Source organism: Haliotis rubra, unplaced genomic scaffold (genome assembly GCF_003918875.1).
Source record: "Haliotis rubra isolate DU_JTF1 unplaced genomic scaffold, ASM391887v1 Scf414, whole genome shotgun sequence".
NCBI lineage: Eukaryota > Metazoa > Mollusca > Gastropoda > Lepetellida > Haliotidae > Haliotis > Haliotis rubra.
In genome coordinates, this window is record NW_025767096.1 from 831,125 (window position 1) to 857,744 (window position 26,620).

The 26,620-nt window shown below is 38.8% G+C and overlaps 1 protein-coding gene across 1 annotated transcript in view; it reads right to left on the reverse strand.

Annotated features, from left to right (window-relative positions):
* The window catches only part of LOC124288301 (transcription factor 4-like), a 155,287-nt gene that overhangs the window by 102,288 nt on the left and 26,379 nt on the right, over positions 1–26,620 (reverse strand). Inside the window, 1 exon segment of the mRNA XM_046724818.1 lies at positions 15,755–15,842. Coding sequence (XP_046580774.1) covers positions 15,755–15,842 — 88 coding nt within the window.

A 26,620-nucleotide genomic window follows, 5' to 3' on the forward strand; every position in this document is an offset into this window, starting at 1 on the left:
ACAACTGCCTCTTAACACAACATATAGGCTCAGCAGCCTTATATTCAGATGCAAAAATGTTTTACACCTTTGCTTTTTTAGACTCCATTCAACCTAATGATTCAAGCTTATCAACTTAATCTCATGATTAAATGCATGAGGGACTGTAATTGCAATTTCAGAACAGAGTCATCGATATTTTCAAAATCCCAATAAACTGAACAAAATGCCAAACTGTGACACATGTAAATTTTGAATTCATCAGACAACACATCTGTGCAATATCAACTTGGGTTTTGTCAAATTCTCAGTTTCGCTCCGCATTTCTCAATTTCAGCCCTCCAAGCCCTTCCAAGCCGAAAGAATTCTGCGTTGGCTATTTTCCCAAGACACTACTGAATGAAACAACATCCGTAACCGCGGCAGCAGAAGTCACATGACCCTAGTCGACCCAAACACAGCTCGCTGGCAGTCTGCTGGGGAGCATTTGGTGGCAGCATTGATATAAACCAGATACCAAACTCCACCGCACTAATACTCCCCAGCAAGTGCTCTAGCTGTGTGATACGGCCCGGCTGGCTGGGCTATAACAGCTATATACAAGCAGGTGCACATGCAAGATGTGGCCATGACAGAGAGCAGATCTGGGAAAGAAATGTAAATAAATGGCGGGTGTGCCGATGTGCCACAACAGCCGTGCTGCTCTATGCACTTTGGTACAGAACACTGTTGACTTTTCTTACAGAGAACTTGGCAATGGTGTGCCATATAAACATGTGCAATGTCGTTCGTCCCACAAAGATATACACACTGGTGGAATCTCTTGCAATCATAAAACATGGCTAAAAACCTGGAGTTTCAGTTGACTTTCAACATAACCTTTTTTACCCGAAGAATTTGAGTTGGAAAATTGTCTTTCCATGCTCTGTGCAAGAAAAAGCAATTATCCTGAAAAAGGTTTATTTACGTAAGTAAAGGCAAGAGGTTTTATTACATGGGCTGTAGGCAACATTCACCTGCTCTGACTTTGGTGCAACATCATCGTCTGTGTAGGCAACATTCACCTGCTCTGACTTTGGTGCAACATCATCGCAACATCTACCTGCCTCTGTGTAGGCAACATTCACCTGCTCTGACTTTGGTGCAACATCATCGTCTGTGTAGGCAACATTCACCTGCTCTGACTTTGGTGCAACATCATCGTCTGTGTAGGCAACATCTACCTGCCCTTTGGTGCAACATCATCGTCTGTGGTGGCAACATTCAGCTGCCTTGACTTTGGTGCAAAATCATTGTCTGTGTAGGCAACATCTACCTATGATGACTTTGGTGCAACATCATCGTCCGTGTAGGCAACATCTACCCACGCTGACTTTGGTGCAACATCATCGTCCGTGTAGGCAACATCTACCCACGCTGACTTTGGTGCAACATCATCATCCGTGTAGGCAACATCTACCTACGCTGACTTTGGTGCAACATAATTGTCCGTGTAGGCAACATTCACCTGCTCTGACTTTGGTGCAACATTGACATCCATGTAGGCACCTTGATTTGGTGCAACATCATCATCCATGTGTTGGATGTGAGTGACTGTGGGTTTTATGCCGCTTTTAGCAATATTCCGAAAGTATCATAATGGGGGACACAAGAAATGGGCTTTTGCTGGCAACTATTGCTTTAGGACAGTTTTATATTTTTAATTACTGACCAAAAATTCTTATCCTTAGATCACTTAAAAGACACTCACTGAGCCCGAAAATGGTCTGTGTAAGTTGGGTTGAACGACATTTTAACAGTGATCAATTTAGCATGAAGGGTCGGCGGGGTAGCCTAATGGTTCAGGTAGGCCCTGGTCACACAGACAAGCTGGGTTCTATGTATTTTCAAATATTATTTCTTCTACACAGTATAAAGTACATTAATGTTACACGGCAACAGCTGTTCTAGAAAAAACACCGATGTGATGCGTCAGGTCTGATGAACCAACTGTCGACCTGTATCAGAGATCAATATAACATATGGGCAATCAGGGAGCAACATGAAGTTGGTTTGGCTTAATCACCACATTTTCCCAGTCATATCATGTCCAAAGTTCAAATTTATTCCATTAAAAACAATTCAAATGAAAATTCCATATATTAATTATCATCAACTTATCTGTTATACATTAATTATCATCTGCTATATATTAATTATCATCTGCTATATATTAATTATCATCTGCTATCTATTGCTTACCATCTGTGAATGTGTAGAATAAAGTGGGTTTACTAAACTTAAATGGAGTCCGTTAAGTTTCTTATTTTGGAACCACATAAAATCATGAATTACATCAAGAACAATAGCGACGCCATCTTCAATTATTTGCAGTAATTTGTTACACTGATTGCCACTATACACTGAGAACAATAAAAATAATGGAATGTGTCATAATTCTCAGTGAAATCACGGAAGCTGATTTCACCATTATCCAGCAACCAGATAAAATACAATATTAAAACGAAACCCCGCCAACCTTAACAATCCACATCCTGGTCCTAAACGTGAGTTAGTGACTAGGGTTTTATGCCAGTTATAGCAATATCTATGTTCCTTCCTTGGATGCTATGCAATAAATATCGTATGTATCTTATCCAAGCAAAATCATGACAGGGGACACCACTTGAGCTTCACAGATCCCTTGAAGGGAATCAAACCCGATCCTTCGGCTTGAGCAAACGCTTTAACCACTAGGTTACCCCATCATCCCAGTCCAAAACATGAACATCCAGCTGCACTATTTCTTCAACCAACATTCCCCAACCGGATCATGACCCAAATTCAACATTACATGTGAGCCTACAGCAGATATATGCATTTTTGGTCTTATCTAACCCGCACTCCTTGCCACAACAGCTGCAGGTGAGCTGTTTACACAACAAATGTCCGAACTGATTTGCCAACAGTAGGGTCTGCAGAATGACCCACTGGGTCTGCTTATCTGGCAGGTGCTTGTTCCCTCTGCAAGTGGCCAGACAGCTGTAGTAGCCACACTCTGGTCGGTCCAGACACCTGGGACCCAGATGCTGGACTGGAGGGGCCCTCACTCCCTGATAGACACTAGCAGGTGCTAGGCAATACACTATTTACTGCATGGCATAGCATGTGCTGATATGAGCCGTAGCACATAGCTGTGCAGATTGTTGTGATACTGGGTGGAACTGTTTAGTCCTCAACACCCATCTTGCTATTTCTATCACTGCTGATCTGATTGGTGCGGAAGTGCAGTCTTATCGCACGTTGAAGGGGAAAAGCTTCTTGCCTTGGGAGTGAGATAATCACTTTAGAATCCCCCTGCGTGATACGGATGATACAGCATACACATTAAGTACAAATCTTATTAACACTTCCTTTTCTGTCCTCTATCTTGATCACGAGTATTTAGGTGGGAATTCAGACTGGAAAATATGGAAACATCATTTTCCACTTATATATATTAAAATGGTAGAAATATATCACCAATGATTTCTAATATTGCTATCAAATATTATTATAAAGGAATAGATACAACAGAAGCGACCAACATTCTCAAGCTCTCTTTATCCTCACAGTCATCCCCGGTTTCCTGTGCTGAAGCAACATTTTCCAAACATTCACAGCTTACACATTCTTGCTAATATTCCACCCCTACATTTCACATGAATTTTACAATGATGACTAATGTCAAGAGTTGTTTTTTTTGTTTTGCATATTCATGTTCAGTCTGGCACAAAAACAACCAAATATTTCAATGCCACCCTATTCACAATTACTAACCTTATTCATGCTAACACCAGATACCATTTCTAATATACACTAAAACCTATAATACAATAAGCACATACTTCGAGATGTGTTCCTCATAACAAAGAGGCTGACATTCATCAATTCTCACTGTGCATCACTTCCAAATGCCATTCAAAGACTTGATATACAATTCCCGCGCCTAATACACTGTAGACATTGACACATTTCTGCCCTGTTTAAATGCTACACTCAAAGTGCTATGTACATGTCTGCTGCCACTAGGGTAATCACAGATGTCTGCTGCACAGTGCTGGTAAAGACGTCTGCTGCCACAGTTCTGGTGTAGATGTCTACTGCCACTAGGGAAGTCACAGACGTCTGTTGCCACATTGCTGGTGAAGACGTCTGCTGCCACTAGGATACTCACAGACGTCTGCTGCCACAAGTTATGGTATAGACGTCTGCTGCCACTTGGGTAGTCACAGACGTCTGCTGCCACCAGTTCTGGTGTAGACGTCTGCTGCCACCAGTTCTTGCGTAGACGTCTGCTGCCACCAGTTCTTGCGTAGACGTCTGCTGCCACTTGGGTAGTCACAGACGTCTGCTGCCACCAGTTCTGGTGTAGACGTCTGCTGCCACCAGTTCTGGTGTAGATGTCTGCTGCCACAGTGCTGGAGAAGCCGTCTGCTGCCACTAGGGTAGTAACAGACGTCTGCTGCCACCAGTTCTTGTGTAGACGTCTGCTGTCACTTGGGTAGTCACAGACGTCTGCTGCTACCAGTTCTGGTGTAGACGTCTGCTGCCACAGTGCTGGAGTAAACGCCTGCTGCCACTAGGGTAGTAACAGACGTCTGCTGCCACCAGTTCTTGTGTAGACGTCTGCTGTCACTTGGGTAGTCACAGACGTCTGCTGCTACCAGTTCTGGTGTAGACGTCTGCTGCCACAGTGCTGGAGTAAACGCCTGCTGCCACTCGGGTAGTCACAGACGTCTGCTGCCACAGTTCTGGTGTACATGTCTACTGCCACTAGGGTAGTCACAGACGTCTGCTGCCACCAGTTCTTGTGTAGACGTCTGCTACCACTAGGGTAGTCACAGACGTCTGCTGCCACCAGTTCTTGTGTAGACGTCTGCTACCACTAGGGTAGTCACAGACGTCTGCTGCCACCAGTTCTTGTGTAGACGTCTGCTACCACTAGGGTTGTCACAGATGTCTGCTGCCACAGTTCTGGTTAGCAGCAAAAGCAGCAGCATCTGACACAGCTGGTTTTCTTCTCCCGCTAGCCCCTCCACCTGGGGCCGATCTGACCCACATCTATCACCAAGCTGAAGCACCGATTACGCAGCTCACACAGGCCAAGGGAAGACACTTTTTGTTGCAGGACAGAAGATAGAGCCTGCATGGGCCAATGGAAGACAGTTTCTGTTGCAGGAGAGATGATAGAGCTTGCAAAGGCCAAAGGAAGATGATATCTGTTGCAGGACAGACAAAAGCTCACACAGGTGAAGGAAAGATACTTTTTGCTGCAGAATGAAAGAAAGAACTTGCAAAAGCCAGGGAAAGACACTTTCTGTTGCCATGGCGAAGATGACTTCCACTACCCCAAGAGGCCCAGGAAACAATCTATTTTGGGGGAATCAAACCCATGCCTTCGGCATGATGAGCAAACGTTTTCACCACTATGCTACCCCACTGCCCTGAGACTGACATGACATTCCATCCACACATAAAGCCTTCTATACGAACAGCCGACAATACCTGGACTGATTTGGATTAAAATAACCCGACCCATATGAAATCTGGAAAGATCTGTTACATATATAAATCTGATGCAACTTCATCCAAACAATTTGCATTCTCTGTGAAAAACAATGATTAAATATACAACTGCACTTCTGACAGGGATATTTTCATATCTGCTTATAATCCACAAATCTGATTTTCTTAATATTTAAATAGAATGACATATCTGATTATCTCTTTCAGTGTTATTGTGATTAATAAGCATGCTTCTGTGCGTAGGTTAACGCAATGTATGTGTATAAATCCTATAACGCCCCAGCCAGCAGTTGAATATTCCTCTATATATAAACATATATATCATTTACTAGTGTCACGTTCCGGAAGGTGAATGGGATGGTCTTAAATAAAGAAGCAGCAATAATTTCAAAGTCGGCATTTAACCTACAGTCTTTAGGTAAAGTGATGGCGCTATTGGAAAATTTACTGCATTTAAACCAGGTCTTCTTGCTGGGTTTTTAGCAGTCGGAAGTCTGTGTTGCTAATAAACATCTGTACCCAGCCTGGTAGTCTGTGCATCCTGCTCCGCCATATGGCACAATATCCTAAGGCAAATGACTGGGTAACGTCAACACACAAGGAAACTTACACTTGACAGGTTACAACTAAACTGGGACATTCAAGCAAAAGAGTTTCCCAGAGAAACCTGACAAAACCAAAATGCATACTTTTTTAAAGCTGAAAATTGTATTTACAACTATTTACAATATTTGTAAAGAAATAAAAACAAGACACAGGCAAAACTAGAAATCACACTTTTCAAAACTGAAAATTTTATGTTCTCAAACAATTTACAATTTCTCGAACAAATAACACCAATGGTTAAATTTTAGCACCTGTTCATAAGCTGAAAACATTTAACATTTCTAAAACCATACTTGAAGTAAGTGCTCAAAAAACTATATAATCCTTTTACTTATTATCATAATGATAATAATAATCACATAGACGTGTCATCCCACCAGGTACCCATTGTATCAAAATTTTCTCGAACAATTAACAATTTCTTGAAGATAGTACAACTGGTTGAATTTTATCAATACCCCTTTTACAGTTACAATCTGAAATGCATTTCTGATAACAAATTTAAATGTGACAATTTCTGATACTATGATTGAGGAAGATTGTGCTCAAAACAATTTAGCCCTTCTACCTATAATCTGCAAAATAGTTATCCCATCCCATCCTTCTGGGTAGCCATTTTCACAGCTGAGAACATAAAATATTAGTATGAAAAGTGCAATGAAAAGACAGAGAAGCAGGCGTATATTTGCAAGTCCATCAACAGAGTATATAATGGGAAAGCCAACCCAGTGGTTGGAAGAATGAGCACAAATTGGATTACATCCCATGAGCCAGGCCACATACTATCTGAAACGTTTAGCTACACCAAAACAATCTCCTGTAACAATGACCTGATATCACGGCGGTGTACACCAGAAATGGGCCTCACACGTTGTACCCATGTGGGGAATCGAACCCGGGGTCTTCGGTGTGACGAGCGAATGCTTTAACACCACCGCCCCCAAACCATGTTGGAAATTGAACCTGACTGTTCAACCAAACAAGCAAATACTATCTCCTTCGGGCTACTAACAGTGTATGAAATAAGGCCCGTCCGAGCACTCGAGACGGGCTAGATTTCTGACAGATGGACTAAATTTACAGCTAGCCAGCCCGATGGTCTGGTAAATGTTTTAGATGTTCCATACATCTGAGTAAATTCTCCATATTTGGTCTGGTTAAATCCATTTTTTGGCTGGTAACATTTTGAAGTAACCAGCCCTGATGTCAGGCTGGATTTTTGGCTTATTTCATACACTGCTACTAAGTACCTAATGTATGTGTGCAGGAAAACAGTCTTTGGCGAGATGAGCCAACGCTTTAACCACTAGGCTACCCTACTGCCCCTTTAACTAACTTGAACAAGATAGATATGAAAACAAGCACAAGCTGATGGCGGCCACCTCGGAATCCCAACAGGAGGCAGGAAAACACCTTAATTCTCGAAAAAGCAGCAACAAATAAGTATCTGATATTTAAGTTCAACGAAATTGTGATCTAAATCTTGGCCAAAAATGAACATCCAGCCACGCAGCCGTGTACTTTAGCACAAATGATACTTAAACGAAACACCACCGAGCGGCAATAAATATCTAGATGTGGAATAATTCCCCAGATAACATTCCCATTTCCTCCAAATTCACCACACTGCAAGCTGCCACAGAATATAGGAGCTAAATCCCAGTATCGCCCTGGCAATCGGCCAATGACAGCGTGTGTAACATATCAGGCATGTGCTTTGGATGAGATAGTGCAGATGCAGAGAGTGCCTCTACACCATTCAAAAACACCTGGCTACAAAAACTGCAGGACAAATGGGAAGAGAATTAGGTGGCTACACATGTTATTGATCCTCATTGGTGGCAACAGTAGCAGCTAGCAGTAATTAACCAATCAAATTGACTGTACTTTATGACTTTGGCCCACCCATGGTATAACAGTGAATACTGACCATGTATGGAATATTACAGGAATGTTGGTGGTTGGAAGCGACCACACAAGTAAAACAAACAGTTTAAGTGGAGCAACCATGTCACACAGGAGTAGGTTGAGTGACACGAGGAATGACATCATCAGTTTATACACCACCACAATCTGACATGTCGACTGGGAAAACAACAGTTGAGTTGAAAAGATCACAATTATGGCAACATAACAATCTCTCTGCACGTAACTGATTGCTAACTCAATAACCCTTATCAGGCCCAGACAAATCCATTTGTGGGACAGCAAATTTCACACAACTGCTGTCAGGAAATATCACCACACCGAAAACCGAATCTGTCCAGGCAAACAAATGGTTGACAGCATGAGCAAAAACCTACCAAAAGAGTGAGTGAGTGAGTTGGGTTTTACACCACTTTTAGTAATATTTCCAGCAAATATAATTGCAGGGACACCAGAAATGGGCTTCACACATTGTACCCATGTGGGGAATTGAACCCATGTCTTCAGCATGATGAGCAAACACTTTAACCACTAGGCTACCCCATTGCCCCAAAAGGAGACTCTTACACACTGCAGTCAGCAATTTCAAAAACCAAACCCAGAAAGGAAAATGGTTGACAAATATTGCCGAATACCACCGTATGAATCAAAGCCAGATTAGGAATAGGATAGAATGAGAACTTGCGCCAGGATACGATGATGAAAAATTTCAAATCTCATTGAAGTCACCCCACACATCATGACAAATGAGCATGTGGAACTTGGGAATCCATCCTTAGGGCATGTAGTCTAAAACAAGTAAACACTCACCAGACCACACCCAAAAGAGTCGGCCATCATTTCTCAAACAGAAAACTCCTCTGAACTCCTAATGGACTAGACTACCTCCCTTTGCCCAGTGTATAAATCCTGTAACGCCCCAGTGTATAAATCCCATAACGCCCCAGCCAGCAGTTGAATACTCCTCTATATTCCTCCAAGGCAACCAGCCTCCCTAGTCAGTTTACAAGAAACAAGTTGGACCAGCCAACAACAACCCAACGGGACTATTTTTATATGTATGATGACAAGATGGAGGTAAATACCACAGGCAAATCACCGCCTTGGGTTATTCTGGGATCCGTCTAAAATATATAATCCTAGTTCATCAGGACATATTTTGAGTTTTGAAGAAATTTCTCAACATTTCACAAAGTAACTTTCAAAGGTGGAATACATATCATAAAAACTTTTCAACAAACTTACCGAACAAGATGTCCTACCAAGCTATTAGTATCAAATTGGTTCTTTGTGATCAGCATCTCTCATTTACGACCATGACTAAATAAGAAATCAGTTGCCTCATAGACACAATAGCATCTGTAATGAAGACCAAGATTGAGCTTGCACCAAAATGCAGCATCAAAATAACAAAGGGGTTAAAATCTAGAACAAACTTTATGGATAACAACTTCTTTTTATTCATGAGTGCGACGTTTCGATACAGATTGTTACATCCAGTATATATATACTTCCCCCTTCTTCATGTTCCATTATGCTTCACTACGGTACAAGAATCTGTATCGAAATGTCGCACTCACGAATAAAAAGAAGTTGTTATCCATAAAGTTTGTTCTATATTGTACTTCCCAACTTCTAAAATGCCACTCGAAGAAGGGTTAAAATCTGTGTCAACTGCCTCTTGGAAAATGTATGGAATAGAGCTACCATAACACTAAAACAATAACACAAACAATGATAAAAACCAAAAATGTTTCCCCAGTCTAATCTTTTCAACATTGTTTAATTTCACTTGCCAGTAATCAGTTCCTGTTACACTGATCTCCCAGACAACATGATGTACAAAAGCAGGTGCCTCACACACAGTGCCACCTGTGTTCCTGATGTGATAACAGCCCATATGTAACAGGTGACAGCTTCCAGTCACTGGAACCAGCCAATCAGGTCTGGCCTCAGACTGGAATCAACCAATCAGACGAGAGAATATCTCCTGGTCGTGGGATATGTACCAGAATACAATGCTTTCTTTCATCACAGGTGGTATACCATACAAACTGCTCAGATTCAACATGTGTTAAAACCACATTATATATTAACAGATGAACAATGACACATTTGACTTCACAAAAAACAGCTGAGAGCAATAAACAGTAATTTCCAAACACATATGTGGATCAATGTTGAATTTTGACTTGCAGTTCTAAATACAATATTTAGCTTAAAATGCACTAAACAAAGGCACACTTAATGATATTTGATTGCAAAAAACATCAATGTCATACTTTTTTGTTAAAATGATACAAGCATTTACAATAAACTTTAGTGAATAAGGCTCTATACTGCTTTTAGCAATATTCCAGTAATATCATGATGGGGTACATTTAACGTTAAAGTTGAGTCCCTACTTTACTTCCATACAAATCAATTTACTATTTAACAGCCAAGAAAAATATAATTACACATCAAACACCACTGCAGGACTATTCAGAATTTAACCTAAATTTTATAATTAAAATTTTAAGAAAGAAAAGAACAAGCTCGCTTAGCCTGAATAATATTCTCCTACCTGCAACTGTCAAATGCCTGAAGCCTTAAAAGGGACAAATACCACAGTAGCATTGTAAACTTGTATATCTAAAGTACAGAACAGACATATTTTTCTTTAATTATTTAAAAAGAACTATCAATTTCGGTCATTGTCACCCTTTCCACAAACACCCCCTGCAGGAACAATTAATGACAAAATTGATCATTAAATATTAATATTGTTTGACCTGATAATTCCCGCTTCTTTAACAAGCCAGTGCAGCTTCATCAACAACCATCCCTCCATCACAGATCACAGTGTCAGATGACTAATATTGATTATACCATCACAATTGATGCCGACATTAAATATTCATTAAGAATGTTCACCATTTCTAAAAGAATTCACAAAATGACATTAACCAATCAAATAGGAAGCATTAAGAGCGTTATCAATTGATTAATTCTGAATGTTATTATTTTTCATTGTGGATATTGTCTACATGTCATTTAGAGAACAGTGAGTGAGTGAGTTTAGTTTTACGCCGCACTCAGCAATATTCCACCTATATGGCGGCGGTCTGTAAATAATCGAGTCCACAGTCACTGGCCCAACTGACTCGTGACTTTTCATGGGGTCATTTTGTAAATATATCACTTTCTCCAACTTATTAATTTATAATACACTTTTAAATCATGCAAGATTATGGCCTGATAAAAATGTTCATCATATTAGCAGCTTAACGATGAAACCTGTGTCTACATTCAAATTTCGGGCTAGTGAATTATTTTGTGGGCTAGTAACATTCCCGCATAGCTAGCCCGACTGGCAAGCAAAGTTTGGAAACTATTTGCACACTGGTGAAAATGAGTTTTAAGTGGCATTCACAATTATTGCACTTATATAAACAACATGCATGCGTTGTGCTTTGTATGTATGAGACTGACTGACTGAGTTTTAGCAATATTCTAGCAATATCATGGCGGGGGACACCAGAAATGGGCTTAACACATTGTGCCCATGGAATCGAACCCGGATCTTCGGCGTGACGAGCCAACGCTTTAACCACTAGGCTACCCCACCGCCCCGTATGTATGAGAGGCGGTGAGGTAGCCAAGTGGTAAAAAGGTTCGCTCGTCAAACTAAAGACCTGTGTTCGATTCCCAACATAGTAACAATGTATGAAGCCCATTTCTTTTGTCCTCCACTGTGATAGATTATTGATAATAGCAGAGTAAAACCACACTCACTCACTCACTCGTGTACAGGGGCGGTGGGGTAGCCTTATGGTTAAAGTGCTCAATCGTCACACAGAAGACATGGGTTCGATTCCCCGCATAGTAACAATGTGTGAAGCCCGTTTCTTAGTTGTGAGATGTGAGCATGTGCAATGTAAAATAGGAATTGTCAGCCTCCGAGTTTAAAATTCAGATTGAGAGAAAGTATCCATGTGGGGAATCAAACCCAGGCCTTCGTCATGATGATCTGAACCACTAGACAACCCTACTATCTGTTTGAGTGAGAGAGGGAGTGAGTGACTTCGGTTTTATGCCTCACTCAGCAATATTCCAACTATATAGCGGTGGTCTGTAAATAATCGAGTCTGGACCAGACAATCCGGTGATCAACAGCATGAGCATCGATCTACACAATACTCTCTATTTGACCTCACATCTGAAACAAGTAACAGTGACCTACAGATACAAATCTGGCCTAAAAAAATGATATTGGGGTTCCAATTACCCGACCGACCCTTGAATTCTGGTGCCGACCCTTTTTTTTCAAGCGGTATAAATAAAATAAGCGTTCAGATACCATTGTTTTTTCTCAGCACCGACGAACATCGGTCATTCTGATAGAGAAAGTTGACATGATGGCAACAAGCTTGATTAAATAAACAATTACACATTGATAAATGTGCTATTAGTTTGTACTTTACTTCTAAAAATGTAAACAAATATATTCCTACCTACCTACCCTAAATTTTAAAGAGCTGTAATTGGAACCACAATATTTTTTTTAATTTGGCCTCTTTTAGCTTCAGTTCCAGATAGTCCTTAACTTGTTTTGAGTGGTATCCTCTGCATCATGTGTGGCCGAGGAGGAACCATACCTGCCGTATTCTATAGATTGAACACTGGCACACACAGATCAGGAAAATCATTACCAACCTCAATAAATATGTTTCACATCCTTGCCATCAACAACATCAAGCAGTTCAGAAGAAATATTTTTAACTGGTCTTAATCGAACGGAAATCTCAGGCTAATCACCTGATATCGTTAAACATATATTTATTTGCATATATGAACTTGAAAAGGGTGCAATAAAATCGAGAAACGCAAGACAGGATCTTTATCAGCTAATCCAAAAGAAGCAATTGAGAGTAAGTCACGCTCAATTCTCTACCTCGGCCCAGCAAATAACTCAGACCTTAAACAAATACAGTGAGATTTATGTATTTACACAGATTTCAGGTAAATCATCAATTTCTTTGTATCCATGGCAACGACATCGGCAGCACCTGAGAAACACCCCATAAAAGGTGGTTGAACAGGAGTGTGTTCCAGTCTACAACAGCCAATAAACAATGTTCACGGGATAATATAGAATACCTTCCGGACAGCGGCTCAGTGATTCCCAATAACGGCTCCAGGTTGATGGGTAAGAATCATTGGCCAGACAGTTTCTTGGATGAATATCTTTCACATTCTTGGTTGATAACATTTTGTACATCCTAATTGCGTTTTATCATGTTGCTAACAGGAGGGTCAGAGCTCCATGCATGCATGCATATTTTCATAAAATAAACTGACAATATCATCATTACCCAAATGTGTGCTGCATGCATTTAAATATGCATGAAAATATAGAGTGAGTGAGTGTACTTTTAAGCCGCACTCAGCAATAGTCTAGCTATATGGTGGTGGTCTCTAAATATTCGAGTCTGGACCAGACAATCCAGTGATGAACAGCATGAGCATTGATCTAAGCATCTGGGATACAATGACATGTGTCCACCAAGTTTGACCACCCCGTTAGTGGTCTCTTACGACAAACACAGGTTGCTGAAGATCAATTTTAACCCGGATCTTCATGGGTGATGAACGTTTAAGACATTTTACACAGAAGCACGCTAACAGATACAGAGTCTGTAACAACACTTTGATAAGTGTTTTATACAAATGTATACTCCCTGTCAAAAATACCCAAAAGACAGGAACCAATGGAGACAAGTTAAGTGAAAACTTGGAAAAACTATCAGCACCTATAGTGAATGATAAGTTTTTTAATAGATAGTCAGTCTGGTCCAGACACAATTATTAACAGATGCCAACATACAGCTGGAATATTGCTGGGTACGGCATTATAAAATAACCAAACCAAATAGTTAGTCACAGGCTCTTGAAGTTATGAAAGGACCTGGTAGGTGATAACATTTCGTATCTCCCGATGTGAATGGTTTCAAGATGACAGAAAAGACTAACTGACAACAAAACTTTCAGGTCTTGTGTGTGAATGGCTATAGATACAATGGAATAGATACATTGGACTGGATTCTCCAAAACAAAAATTAATGCTTGTTTAAAGAGGGTGACAGATTGAATGGAGTATAATTTGATATAGACACACATCTGATCTGTTTTAATTTGTAATTTACACAATGACTACAATGTGACGCCTGATTAACTTTGAATGTGGAAGGGAGTTGTTTCATACAGACTTGATAAAAAACAGTTGAATGGGAATGATGACTTGGTTGGATTACAAGCTAAAGTCTTTTTTCACCTAAGTACTTTTTTTTTTGTATTCCTGAACGAGTCTGTTTGGTATCACACCTGATGTCGAATCTATACACACCAGAGTAAGACAATGGGAAAAAACATCGATCTCAAGTCCAGATGTAATATCAGAGAGACAATGACAGGAGCACCTGGTCTATGGTCTAGATGTAATATCAGTGAGACAATGACAGAAGCCTGATCTCAAGTTGAAATTTCCTACCCGAGAGACAATGATAGAAGACCTGATGTTAAGTCTTGATCTCCTACCAGAGAGACTTTGAGAGAAACTGCCTGATTTCAAGTCTAGATGTAATACTATTGAGGGAATGACACAGCACCTGATCTCAAGTCTGTATCTCCTACCAGAGAGACAATGAGAGAAAACATGATCTCAAGTCTGTATCTCCTACCAGAGAGACAATGAGAGAAACACCTGATCTCCTACCGGTAAGACAATGAGATATAAACCGACCTCAAATCTAGATCTACCAGAGAGACAACTGGAGGTCACTCCTTATCTTGAGGATAGATATATTACCAGCGAGACGAAAAGGTCACACCTGATGTCAGTTCTACCAATACAGCCAGTGAGACAGAGTGAGTGAGTGAGTGAGTTTAGTTTTACCCCGCACTCAGCAATATTCTAGCTATATGGCAGCGGTCTGTAAATAATCAAGTCTGGACCAGACAATACAGTGATCAACAGCATGAGCATCGATCTGCGCAATTGGGAACCGATGACATGTGCCAACCAAGCCAGCGGAGCCTGACCACCCGATCCCGTTAGTCGCCTTTTACAACTAGCATTGGTTACTGAAGGTTCATTCTAACCCGGACCTTTACGGGTCAGAGAGTGAGTGAGGCAGTGAAGTTCAAAACCAACTTGAATAGTATTCCAGCCAAATCACATCGTGTCAGCTTGATGTGGGAGGAAAGCGACGCTGTTTCAGACACTTTAAACTTTGGTAAAACCCACAACACTGATAAAGTTCTGACAAACCTCAAAACACAGACATAAGGTACAGGAACTGAAACAAGCAGCCATAGGATGCAGACGTGCCCAAGGGACATAACTCTGGACAGCAGAATTCAATGCAACAAACTTTGAGCAACCAGTGTCCCTGCGAGACATCACATCAAATCTCAACGTTTAGATTTACCGCCAACAAGACAGCAAGTCTAAATCCAAGATTTTCTAATATCCGTTTCAACAATGTGAGTGGTAGTTTTGTGTTGTTTCTTCCACAGAAATGTTTTACTCCGAAAAATAAGAGATTTCAGCCGGGAAAATCGGCAAACACGTAACAAGGATCAACAAAAAACCTGCTGTGTGCTGGAACACAGCGCTCTATGTCAGATTAAATCACAATCGCAACAGACTTACCTCCTTTGTACCCTGGGTACATAGTAGATTCCGGAGGTGGATTTGGGCCATTTTTCATTGGTTGACCGGGAACCGGTGGGGAAAACATCTGTAAAATGAAAAACTCAATGAAAAAATCAACAAATACAGAAAAATACAGAGCCTTGTATCTAAAAAGTAAATTCGGAGACAAAACATTCCAATGAATCCAACTGAGTTTTTTTAAATGAAAAAAAAATCAAAATTATATTTCATCAGTAAACGGTATTCAACCGTCTTTGTCAAAATATCAGCAATCAATCAACAATTTGGGCTTAGTGAGTAATTACACAAAGAGAAAACCAAGTATCGTTCACAATCAGTATCCATATGGCTTCAAACCTGGTCTATGGTGAGACGAGTGGGAACACCTCCTACAGTAATAACTCACCACCCGTACTGAACAGAAACCAACAATCCCGACCGTCTGCCACACCCTACCAAGGGAGACAACTATCAACGGAGGTTTCTTAACTTTTCCTCCAGACATATCGAACATACACCCATAATATGCTTGGCATACACTAAAACAAGTCATTACCCAAATCAAATTATACTTTCTCTCCCAAGACGCATTTAAAGTTGTTTTTTTCAAAACTCAATACCTTCCTGATTGGTAATGTAGAGCAGTATCAACTTATCTTGACTAATCCAATCTTCGGGAGACTGGAGGGATGCAATCATGGTTCATTTATTATTAACTGATAAAATTAATGAATGATTTTGCAATTGCTTCTGCATGAAGTCACAAATCGGCAATAAACGTCCGCAAGATCACAAGTGATAAAATGGTAAAAGGCGAACGGTCATAACAAAAATAAGACTTGGTGTAGAATTTTGATTATGCTATTTACACGTTTGAACTCAAAACCTCTCAATAATCGCAGTTTCAATTATCGCCATTCAATACGACGAAACAAAATAATTTTCAAATTACCAGATCTCATTTTCGGGCCGAAAATCAATTTGTCCATCGCCCGTGCTTTCACTACCATAAACTGCTTCTAACAGCACTGTTAATTGGGAGCTTCCAGAATTGATCATCTCAATGCTTCGCGACGCTCACGCTTGCAGGCGGATTTCACGATTAGCTTTAACTTGTCAATTCAGCCAATAAACGTCTTTGATCTAAGACTTTGACAGTGAAACCAAATCGGCAGACAACTTTGTGTAGTATTCCCACTTTTAGTATTTCCGTCTGGAAATTATTTGTTTTCTTCCCCTCGGAAGGACAAAGCAAATACAACAAGTAGATTTGTAAACAATAGTGACGATTTCAGGAAGAATATGATCGTTTTAAGATATTTCAGTCTGATTAAGTCGAGATTTCTCAACAGATTCCTACACAATTCAAACACCAGTCTTATTTACATGACCAAGATTACAAAATGAGTTTTCAAAAGATGAGTGTTGCTGCATATTCTGTTGACAGACAATGTATTTCTGTGATGTAATGGTGCTTATTGGATGTGGAGAAGTACTGCCCAAATTGCACTGACAATGAAGTAATATGTGAAGTTGGCAGCCAGGTGTTGACTTCATTTCAGCAGGGTTGGATGCAGAGGCCTCGGTTCAAAGCTAAAAATGTTGCAAACATAGATAGATAGATAGATAGATAGATAGATAGATAGATAGATAGATAGATAGATAGATAGAGATAGATAGATAGATAGATAGATAGATAGATAGATAGATAGATAGATAGATAGATAGATAGATAGATAGATAGATAGATAGATCATAAGTGAGTATTTTACATCGCTCTTACCAATATGAGGAGCTAGGTTTAAAGCTAAAAAAGTTGCAGATATAGAGTGAGAGGAACCGAAGTTGCAGATATAGAGTGAGAGGAACCGAGTTTGTTTTTTAATATTCTATTTATGATTGTTTCTATAACGTTTCTACTTCCTAATATCCAAATCAGAAAAGAGAATAACATCTGCTGCCCATTTTTAAAGATAAAAAAATATACAAAACCAATTTCACGATTTATGAATACTGGATCATGCAATAAAACATCATTGCATTATTAAACACATATTGCCAGGTGATAATTCTTGTACTTACATTACAGTGTGATTTTCCTTGGGTATAAATTATCTAGGTGAGATATCAAATTTACTCCACCTATCGTATTATAGCCAATTATAAGTCAGCAGGGTGTTACTTCCAATTATGAATCCCATATCACATGGCCAATAAGCTGTGCATGGAAACGTGGGCAAATTAATTAGCAGTTCTAACTCTTGACGTTGTTTTTCCTTCGAACAAGCAAACCAACAACTACCCAAATCAGGATTTGTTAATCTGAAAGTATACTGGCTGCTTGATTATACATTCAATCATAACTTGACATTCTGTTACTAATCAAGTTAGAAAGGGTTAGTGAGTGAGTTGGGTTTTACACGGTTTTAGTAATATTCCAGCCATATCTCAGCAGGGGGGACCCCAGAAATGGGCTTCACACATTGTACCCATGTTTGGAATCGAACCTGGGCCTTCGGCGTGATGAGCAAACGCTTTAACCACTGGGCTACCCTTAAGCAAGTTAGACAAACCAGTGGTAGATATTATAAGCAATGTCCCATAAATGTGATGAAAGGGTTGAGTCCACAGAACGAACTTGCAACTGTGCATCAGTTGCTATAGGGTTTATTGTTATCGTATGAACTTTCATTTGACTTGAACAGTTTTCCTTGACTTCGATTTCAGACTTGAACTGACTTTACCAGGCACATATTTTAACAAAATTATCCCAAAAATCCACAAGCAAAAGAGAGCACTTGAGTTCTGACAGCTTGAGACTTAGTTCAAGATTTTGTTCAAATAAACCACATTCTTATTCATCAGCTTTGTTGCAAGAGTGAGTGAGTTTAGTTTTATGCCGCACTTAGCAATATTCCAGCTATATGGCGGCGGTCTTGTTGCAAGAGCTAAGTATGACATTATTTGTTAGGAATTATAATCAAATTACAGAATAATTCTTTTCATAAAGATGAAAATGTTATGGACAACTAGTTATTGATCATGACCTTTCAGGTGTACTTTGAATCCTTACATCGTTCAACTGATGACGAAACAAGAAGTAGGAATTCAACTTGGTTACAACAGCGCAATATAACCGGTTTACCGGTATATACCGGTTCAGACATGAAAACGATACGTACTGCGATACGCTGATTGAAAACCGGCATTTTGACATGCATTCGAAAAGACTTTGTAACACTCGGAAATCTTCGGATATTTCCGTTTTATAAATTATTCCTTTCCTTTTTTTATTTGTGCCAAATATTATTTACATTTTTATTTTGTCATGATTAAAAGTTTTTATTAAGCTTAATCAAGCATGGTGATTTTGTGTTTTTTTGCTTTATAAATCAAGCATTAACTCCATTATAAGTACTTATTGGTTAAAAAAGAACTTCTTGCAATATATTGCAATATGAAATATTCTCTGCAATACCCAGCCGTAGTTACAACTACAAAATAGTTGTCAATAGATGTTTCAAGTCAGTCAGTCAGTCTTCCAGCTTCTAAAGTTAGTTAGTTTGTTGTTTAACGGCCCACTCAGCAGTATTCCAGCTATATGGCAGTGCTCTGTAAATACTCCAGTCTGGACCAAACAACCCAGTGAGACTAATTCTTTCGACACTGACAAAAGCACCCCAAAAGGATTTCCCATGAAATCAAGAAAAACAACTGGAATACCCAGGAGGGAGTTGTTTATCTGAAATACCTATTGAGATACATTGTACTCTGACATAAATTTCCTTCCATTCCTATTTGTCACATTACTGCACGTACAGAGCTGATCTAAATAGAGAAAGTAGGTGAACTTCACCGTGGACCAGGCAGCCGTTGTTTTCACCCGTGAGTATATTTCTACCTCACAATGGAAGAGTTCCACAGAAGACCCGGGCAGCTTTTGTTGTGACCCACAAGTACATTTCTACCTTAAAATGGGAGAGTTCCAAAGCAGACCAAGGCAGCCATTGTTATGACCAGAGAGCACATTTCTACCTCACAATGGGAGAGTCTCCACCTCAGAAGGCTGTTTCAGAGAGGGTCAAGGGTCAAGGGTCAAAAGAGGGTTACTCAAGAAGGACCAAGGATGTTTTTGACAAGGACCAACCAAGCGTGAAGAAATGTAGGTCAACCCCATATTCCATACATGCAATAATAAATCATTACATTTTCATCCTGTCCTGGATGACTGACTAAAACATGCCTGATTTTATTATCCCAACACGAAAAAATACAAATTCCCTTCCTTCTTATTTTACTTGAAACATACTGGATTCCTTGTACCATTAACATTCATACTTCAGACAAGTCACATCTACAAGTAGTTAGCATACAGAGGCAACATTAAATAAATACATATACAAATGTAAATGAAGATAATCTTTATTGAGTTAGTTGAGTTTTAAGCCACACTCAGCAATTTTCCAGCTATATGTCAGCTGTCCGCAAATAATCAAGTCTGGACCAGACAATCCAGTGATCAACAGCATGAGCATTGTCTACGCATGATAAGTATCAACCATATCAGAGCCTGACCACCCGATCTCGTCACTCGCCTCTTCTGACAAGTAATATTTATAAAAGAGCCTTCAATATATAAGGAACCCTCAAGCATCAAGTTTGTCCAGTACTGGTCGATCAATCTCAGAACTAATTTAACTTGTGTATGATTTTAATTAGACTAATATTAAGTCCCAGATATAAAGTTATTTTATTTTAAAATCTATAAATACAAAATTACACATACAATCAAAATTGAGCCCCAAACATTGCTTAATTTCTAGACTTGCAAATCATTCTACACTTGAATTGGACTTAATGTAAATTTCGTCGTTGGTTTCTGCAAGTCTAGGTTTAAATATTCATCCAAGTTGAAAAATTCTTAAAATCTGGGCACTTATTACAGCAAATACAGTAACTATGTGATGTAAAATCAGAAAAGCAGATATATTTCTAGCTTTGTCACTAAAGGTCATAGAATGGAACCATCAACATAAAGCTACATTGTGAACTTTGTGAATACAAAATGACCACTTAAAATAATCAAAAAGTATAAAAGGCAGATAATGTTCCCTACATCCAAGTCACGAAGAGGACAAACTGCATCATATGTTGGTATGTATGATGTTGGCTGAAAGTGAAAGTGTACCACCCACTTATCTTAATAGTGATTCAACACAAAAACTTGCACTATCTTAATAGTGATTCAACACAAAAACCTGTACTTATCTTAACAGTGATTCAACACAAAAACTTGCACTTATCTTAATAGTGATTCAACACAAAAACTTGCACTATCTTAATAGTGATTCAACACAAAAATCTGCACTTATCTTAATAGTGATTCAACACAAAAACTTGCACTTATCTTAATAGTCATTCAACACAAAAAACTATACTTATCTTAAGTCATTCAACACAAAAACGTGCACTTATCTTAACAGTAATTCAACACAAAAATCTGCACTTATCTTAATAGTGATTCAAAACAAAAACCTGTACTTATCTTAATAGTGATTCAACACAAAAACATGCACTTATCTTAATAGTGACAAAAACTTGCACTTATCTTAATAGTGATTCAACACAAAAACATGCACTTATCTTAATAGTGATTCAACACAAAAACTTGCACTTATCTTCAAATCATGCCTCAACCATGTGTTGATATTGTCAATATTGGGGACCCATGAAAACACCAACCTCTTTCAGTTTGACGAAATAGCTCCGGTTCATACAATCATGACTTTTACTAACTTGTTTTGTCGGGTATTTCAAACCATGACCTCTTCCAACCAAACCTAAGTTGTGTTTACCTTAATATACCCCGCAGACAAGTTCCAGAGAGCAATTTGGAAAAAACAGCAGCCATTAATGGCATTCCTCAATCTACTTAGCATACCTCAAAACAGATCCTCATGTTGAATCAAATCTGGAAAGTCAGACAGCCATGAGACGAACAAATAATTCAGCCATCGCATCATTCATACCAAAAATGTTACAAATGGTGGGGGAAGCCTAGTGGTTGAAGTGTTTGCTTGCTACACTGAAGACCCGGGTTCGATTCCCCACTTAGCAACAAGGGGTGGCGGGGTAGCCTAGTGGTTGAAGCGTTCGCTCGTTTTGCTGAACATCCGGCTTCGATTCCCCACATGGGTAAAATGTGTGAAGCCCATTTCTGGTGTCCCCGCCATGATATTGCTGGAATATTGCTAAAAGCGACGTAAAACTGAACTCACTCACTGTTGCTGTCTGGATGAAAGAGTCTACATTTATTTAGATTGATATATGTTACATTTACACCATCTGAGCAATATACTACATTTATACTTTGGTAAAAAGATAGATAAGATATTTATTGCACAAACGTTCCACGCAGAATCAGTGACAATATTCTATTAACTACATAAACAAGATATATAATGAATCAGGGTAACAAAACATATAATAATGGCCTAGGACATTCGGGAGATCTTCTATATTTGTTTAAAGTTGTACATGTGGAAGCGAATTATTTCTATACTATTTGGTTCATTATTTCTAAACAGGAGGTGAAATTTTTCTTTGGTAGTAAGGCTTAAAAAGTTATTAATTTGAGAGGAAAGGGAGTTCTTTGATACGCTGCATCAAATTTACACCTCTTATGCAATATATCTGATTTACACGTGTTTGTATTTTTATCAAATCCACTACCTACGCAATAAATGTAATTTACATCATCTACATGATGTATGAAATTTACACCAACTTAACAGCACACAAATTAACACCCTTTTCGCATTACAAATTCCACAAACCAAAAAATTAATTTAAAAAATAAACTATTTCTTTCCTCTTTTCAAAAATAGAACAACAAAGACAACTATGTTTCCCTAAATTGCATACAGCTTTCACAAAGCCACGGATAACTAGACCTCAACAAGCACTCAATCATTCCAATTTCTGCCGATTTTGCATAAATATGTTATTCACCCAATGAATCACTCTTAAGATAGTTTTACATCCTGTTATCCCTGGTTCCTCCCCCTACCCGTGTGGACCCCCTCGCCACTCATCACTCCCCCTTTCACTCATCACCCCCCTTCCCCAGTATAAATATGCACACCTGCAAAAGTAGGGCATCGCGTGAAGCGGCCTGTGCCTGGTAGACAGTGTCAATATCCCCGCACACCCCATCACTCAGAGGCTATCTTACAATATAGACATACTTTACATTTTTAATCACAAAATCTGTCAACTATCGTAGTTTTATTGCCTTTTTAGGATCTGACGTAGATAAGTTGTTCAAGTGCTAATTTCAGAGTAATCCTTGATTTTATTCCAGGGTTTCAGTCCAACCAGGTGCGATGTTCTGTGTCATCTGTGTCAAATTAGTTTCACTGCAACATTTGACGAACCAACAGATACATGTGCAATATAAAACTTTAATTCAACCTGGATTTTTAAAAACCTGCTCCTAGGCTGATATCTGGCACCAATTCTGCAGCAAACATCAGAAAAAATTACCAAACTGGAATTATATAATTCTTAAATTATTCTGATAAAGATAAAACTAAGATTACATGGTTTTTTAAGCAGGAACTTATATTTCTCTTCCAAAATCACAAAAATGAAGGAAATGGCTTTCCTCTTTATCTGTACATGTAGACACGGAATGCATTGTTAAAATGCCTTTGAATTTTAAGAAAAACAAACTGTAAAAATTCCAATTTTGAACAAAGTTTACACTCCCTGAATTAAGACTGTACCAACTATCTGATATTTTCTTAAAATGTTATTTGAAGGGAAACTTGGAAAATATTGCAAGTATGATTTTGTACAGAACTGAATCAACCAAATATACTATTCAAAAAAGTTAAAGGATATCCAATTCTACCAAATTACTGACATAACAGATGAACTATTGCATTGTGAATCAACTGAAAGTTCTTTTCTTCTTCTGAGAAGTATATTCCAAGGCCTTTACCACTGTAATGTTCGCCACCAAACGTATTACAGCCTTTTAGGGCTTTAACAAGGACATCTCAAACATTTCAAAGACCATGGGTGCTTTTGAACATATCTACTGGAATATTCTTACTTTTTCATTGTCTAAATGTTTACCTCTAAACACTTATACTATACTCAACATATACTATACTCAACATATACTATACTCAACATATACGATGCATGCCATCTTAAATCTGAGTAAAGGCATAATTTTATTTTATATCAGATTTTTATGAACTTTTCAAGGAATTTATAAAATGAAAGCCATTTTCAACATGTCCAATTACATCAAATGTAAGCCATTTTCAACATGTTCAAGGAATTACATCACATGTAAGCCATTTTCAACATGTTCAAGGAACTTCATCACATGTAAGCCATTTTCAACATGTTCAAGGAATGTAAACTGATACTGATATTAATTTTAGGACCTTCCAAGTCTGGACTGACAAATTCAAAGACTTTCCAAACCTGCATGACTGCTGTACAAGACGACTACACATCAAACTACTGTATTATATTCTGGGTGAATATTTGGGCTTAAAAGTCACAATGACCGATAATGATGGACATATACATAGTGTACGTATGTAGAAACCTCCTATTACTGGGCTACCAATAGAGGTTGCTTGTGGAAACTGAATAATCTAGATCCTTCAGCAAGTAAACTAGTGCTAAAGATGTAACTGATGCACAATCAACCATTATGAGTGAGTGAGTTGAGTTTTACGCCGCAATCAGCAATATTCCACCTATATGGCGGCAGTCTGTAAATAATCGAGTCTGGACTAGACAATACAGTGATCAACAGCATGAGCATCAATCTATGCATTTGGGAACTGAGGACATGTGTCAACCAAGCCAGTGAGCCTGACCACCCGATACCGCTAGTCACCTTTTACGACAAGCATGGGTTACTGAAGGTTCATTCTAACCCAGGCCTTCACGGGTCACCAATTATTATGAAATATTCATAAACTTAATAACAAAACAAAACTCTTCAAGAGCGTTTAAAGCCTAATACAAAATCTAGACAATAAAGTCCTAGCTTTTTAAATTTTAAACATTACAGCAAAACCATAAAAAGTAATATCCAAAGATACCCAACAAATCTATACTGTTTGCTTTGTTCTTCCTTCAAAGCACACCCTGGTAGTTGGACAAACATGTGTCTGGTAACAGGTGTTGAAGAGACAAGAAAAATACTCATTCATGAAATTTTATCTGTATTGAAGACAGCATGGCTATTTCTGAAATTCATCATAATATGCAACTTCCAAAGAAGTCATTCATTTTCTTGAATCCAAGGTTAATAATAGCGGCAAAAGACCCGGGATATATCACAGATATTCACTGGTTTATATCTCCGTGGAGATGCAAGACTACATGTGGTACTGGTTCATAATTAGATGTTCTATTTTAATGTACATATCGTATATATTCTATTCAAATGACACATTATGTGAATTTCTTTGGATGTCATGGAAAGATGAAAAATTGCCCATCCAAAGTGGAGCATTATAATCACCACAGCCAAGGAAAGATTTACTTAATAAAGAGTGGAATAAGAGGTGAGGTGAAATTGGGTTTAACGTCGTACTTGAGAATATTTCGCTCATATGACGACGTGCATACGTGTGTACGTGTATGTGCGGCTGCTTGTACTAGCCCAGACTGAAGCTGGTTTTATAGTGCTAGACCAGTCCTTGTACCCATTAATGCCGAGCGCCAGGCAGGGACCAACAAGTACCATATGTTAACGTCTTTTGATATGACGCGATCGGGGATCGAACCTGCGACCTTCCGCTCTCCGGGTGGACGCTCTAACCACTACACCACGGAGACGGTCCCGAGGTAGATACTCAAGTCAACAACAATATACACTGCTCACTGCTTCATGTTACTATCAAAGGTGTCAAATATGAACACACGTCTTTGCAGTAATGCTTAAACGTTTAAAACTAAAACAGTGAGTGAGTTTGGTTTTACGCCACTTTGGGCAATATTCCAGCAATATCACGGTGGCGGACACCAGAAATGGGCTTCACACTTAGTGGGGAATCGAACCCGGATCTTCAGAGTGATGAGCGAACGCCTTAACCACCAGACTACCCCAACGCCCCTAAAACTAAAATAACTATTAGAAACAGGTAGTTATTCATGAAACACACACTAATACATAGAGCATTAAAATAAGATTTCATTGCAATGCTCTATGGATTAGTGTGTATTTAATTAGTTTCTAATGGTTATTTTAGTTTTAAACATTTAGGCATTTCTACAAAAACATATGTTCATATTTGACACCCTCAGAGATGCCAACCCCAAAGTGTTGCAAACAGTAGTTTCAAGGACCAAAAATAGTAGTTTCACCATAAAATTAGTAGTCAATAAATACTTAAAATCATGGTGGATTCTGAGAAAGATAATATGACACTAATCAAGAGTGAAGTTTCAATTTCACATACCTGCAACAGCAGATTTCCAAATTGTTACTTGCAGTGATTCCAGTTCAAATGTGTATAATTTGATGAATGGACGGTAAGTGAAGTCCGAAAATGTATTTAATCAACGAAAATATATACATATACATATACATAATTTTAATGAATTTTCTCCAAATTTCGTAGAATTTCTAGTGCAATCATATTGGCATAGTTTGATGTTAATATTCACAGCGACTACGACAAAATCGTAGAAGTTGTCATCTCTGCACCCATGATGTTACTATAGACAATCTGTCACAGCAAGTGACATTAAAATGAAAGAAGCACGTAATCTTAACATCTTCTGAGCAGTATACATATTCTCCAGCCTACAATATCTGATATC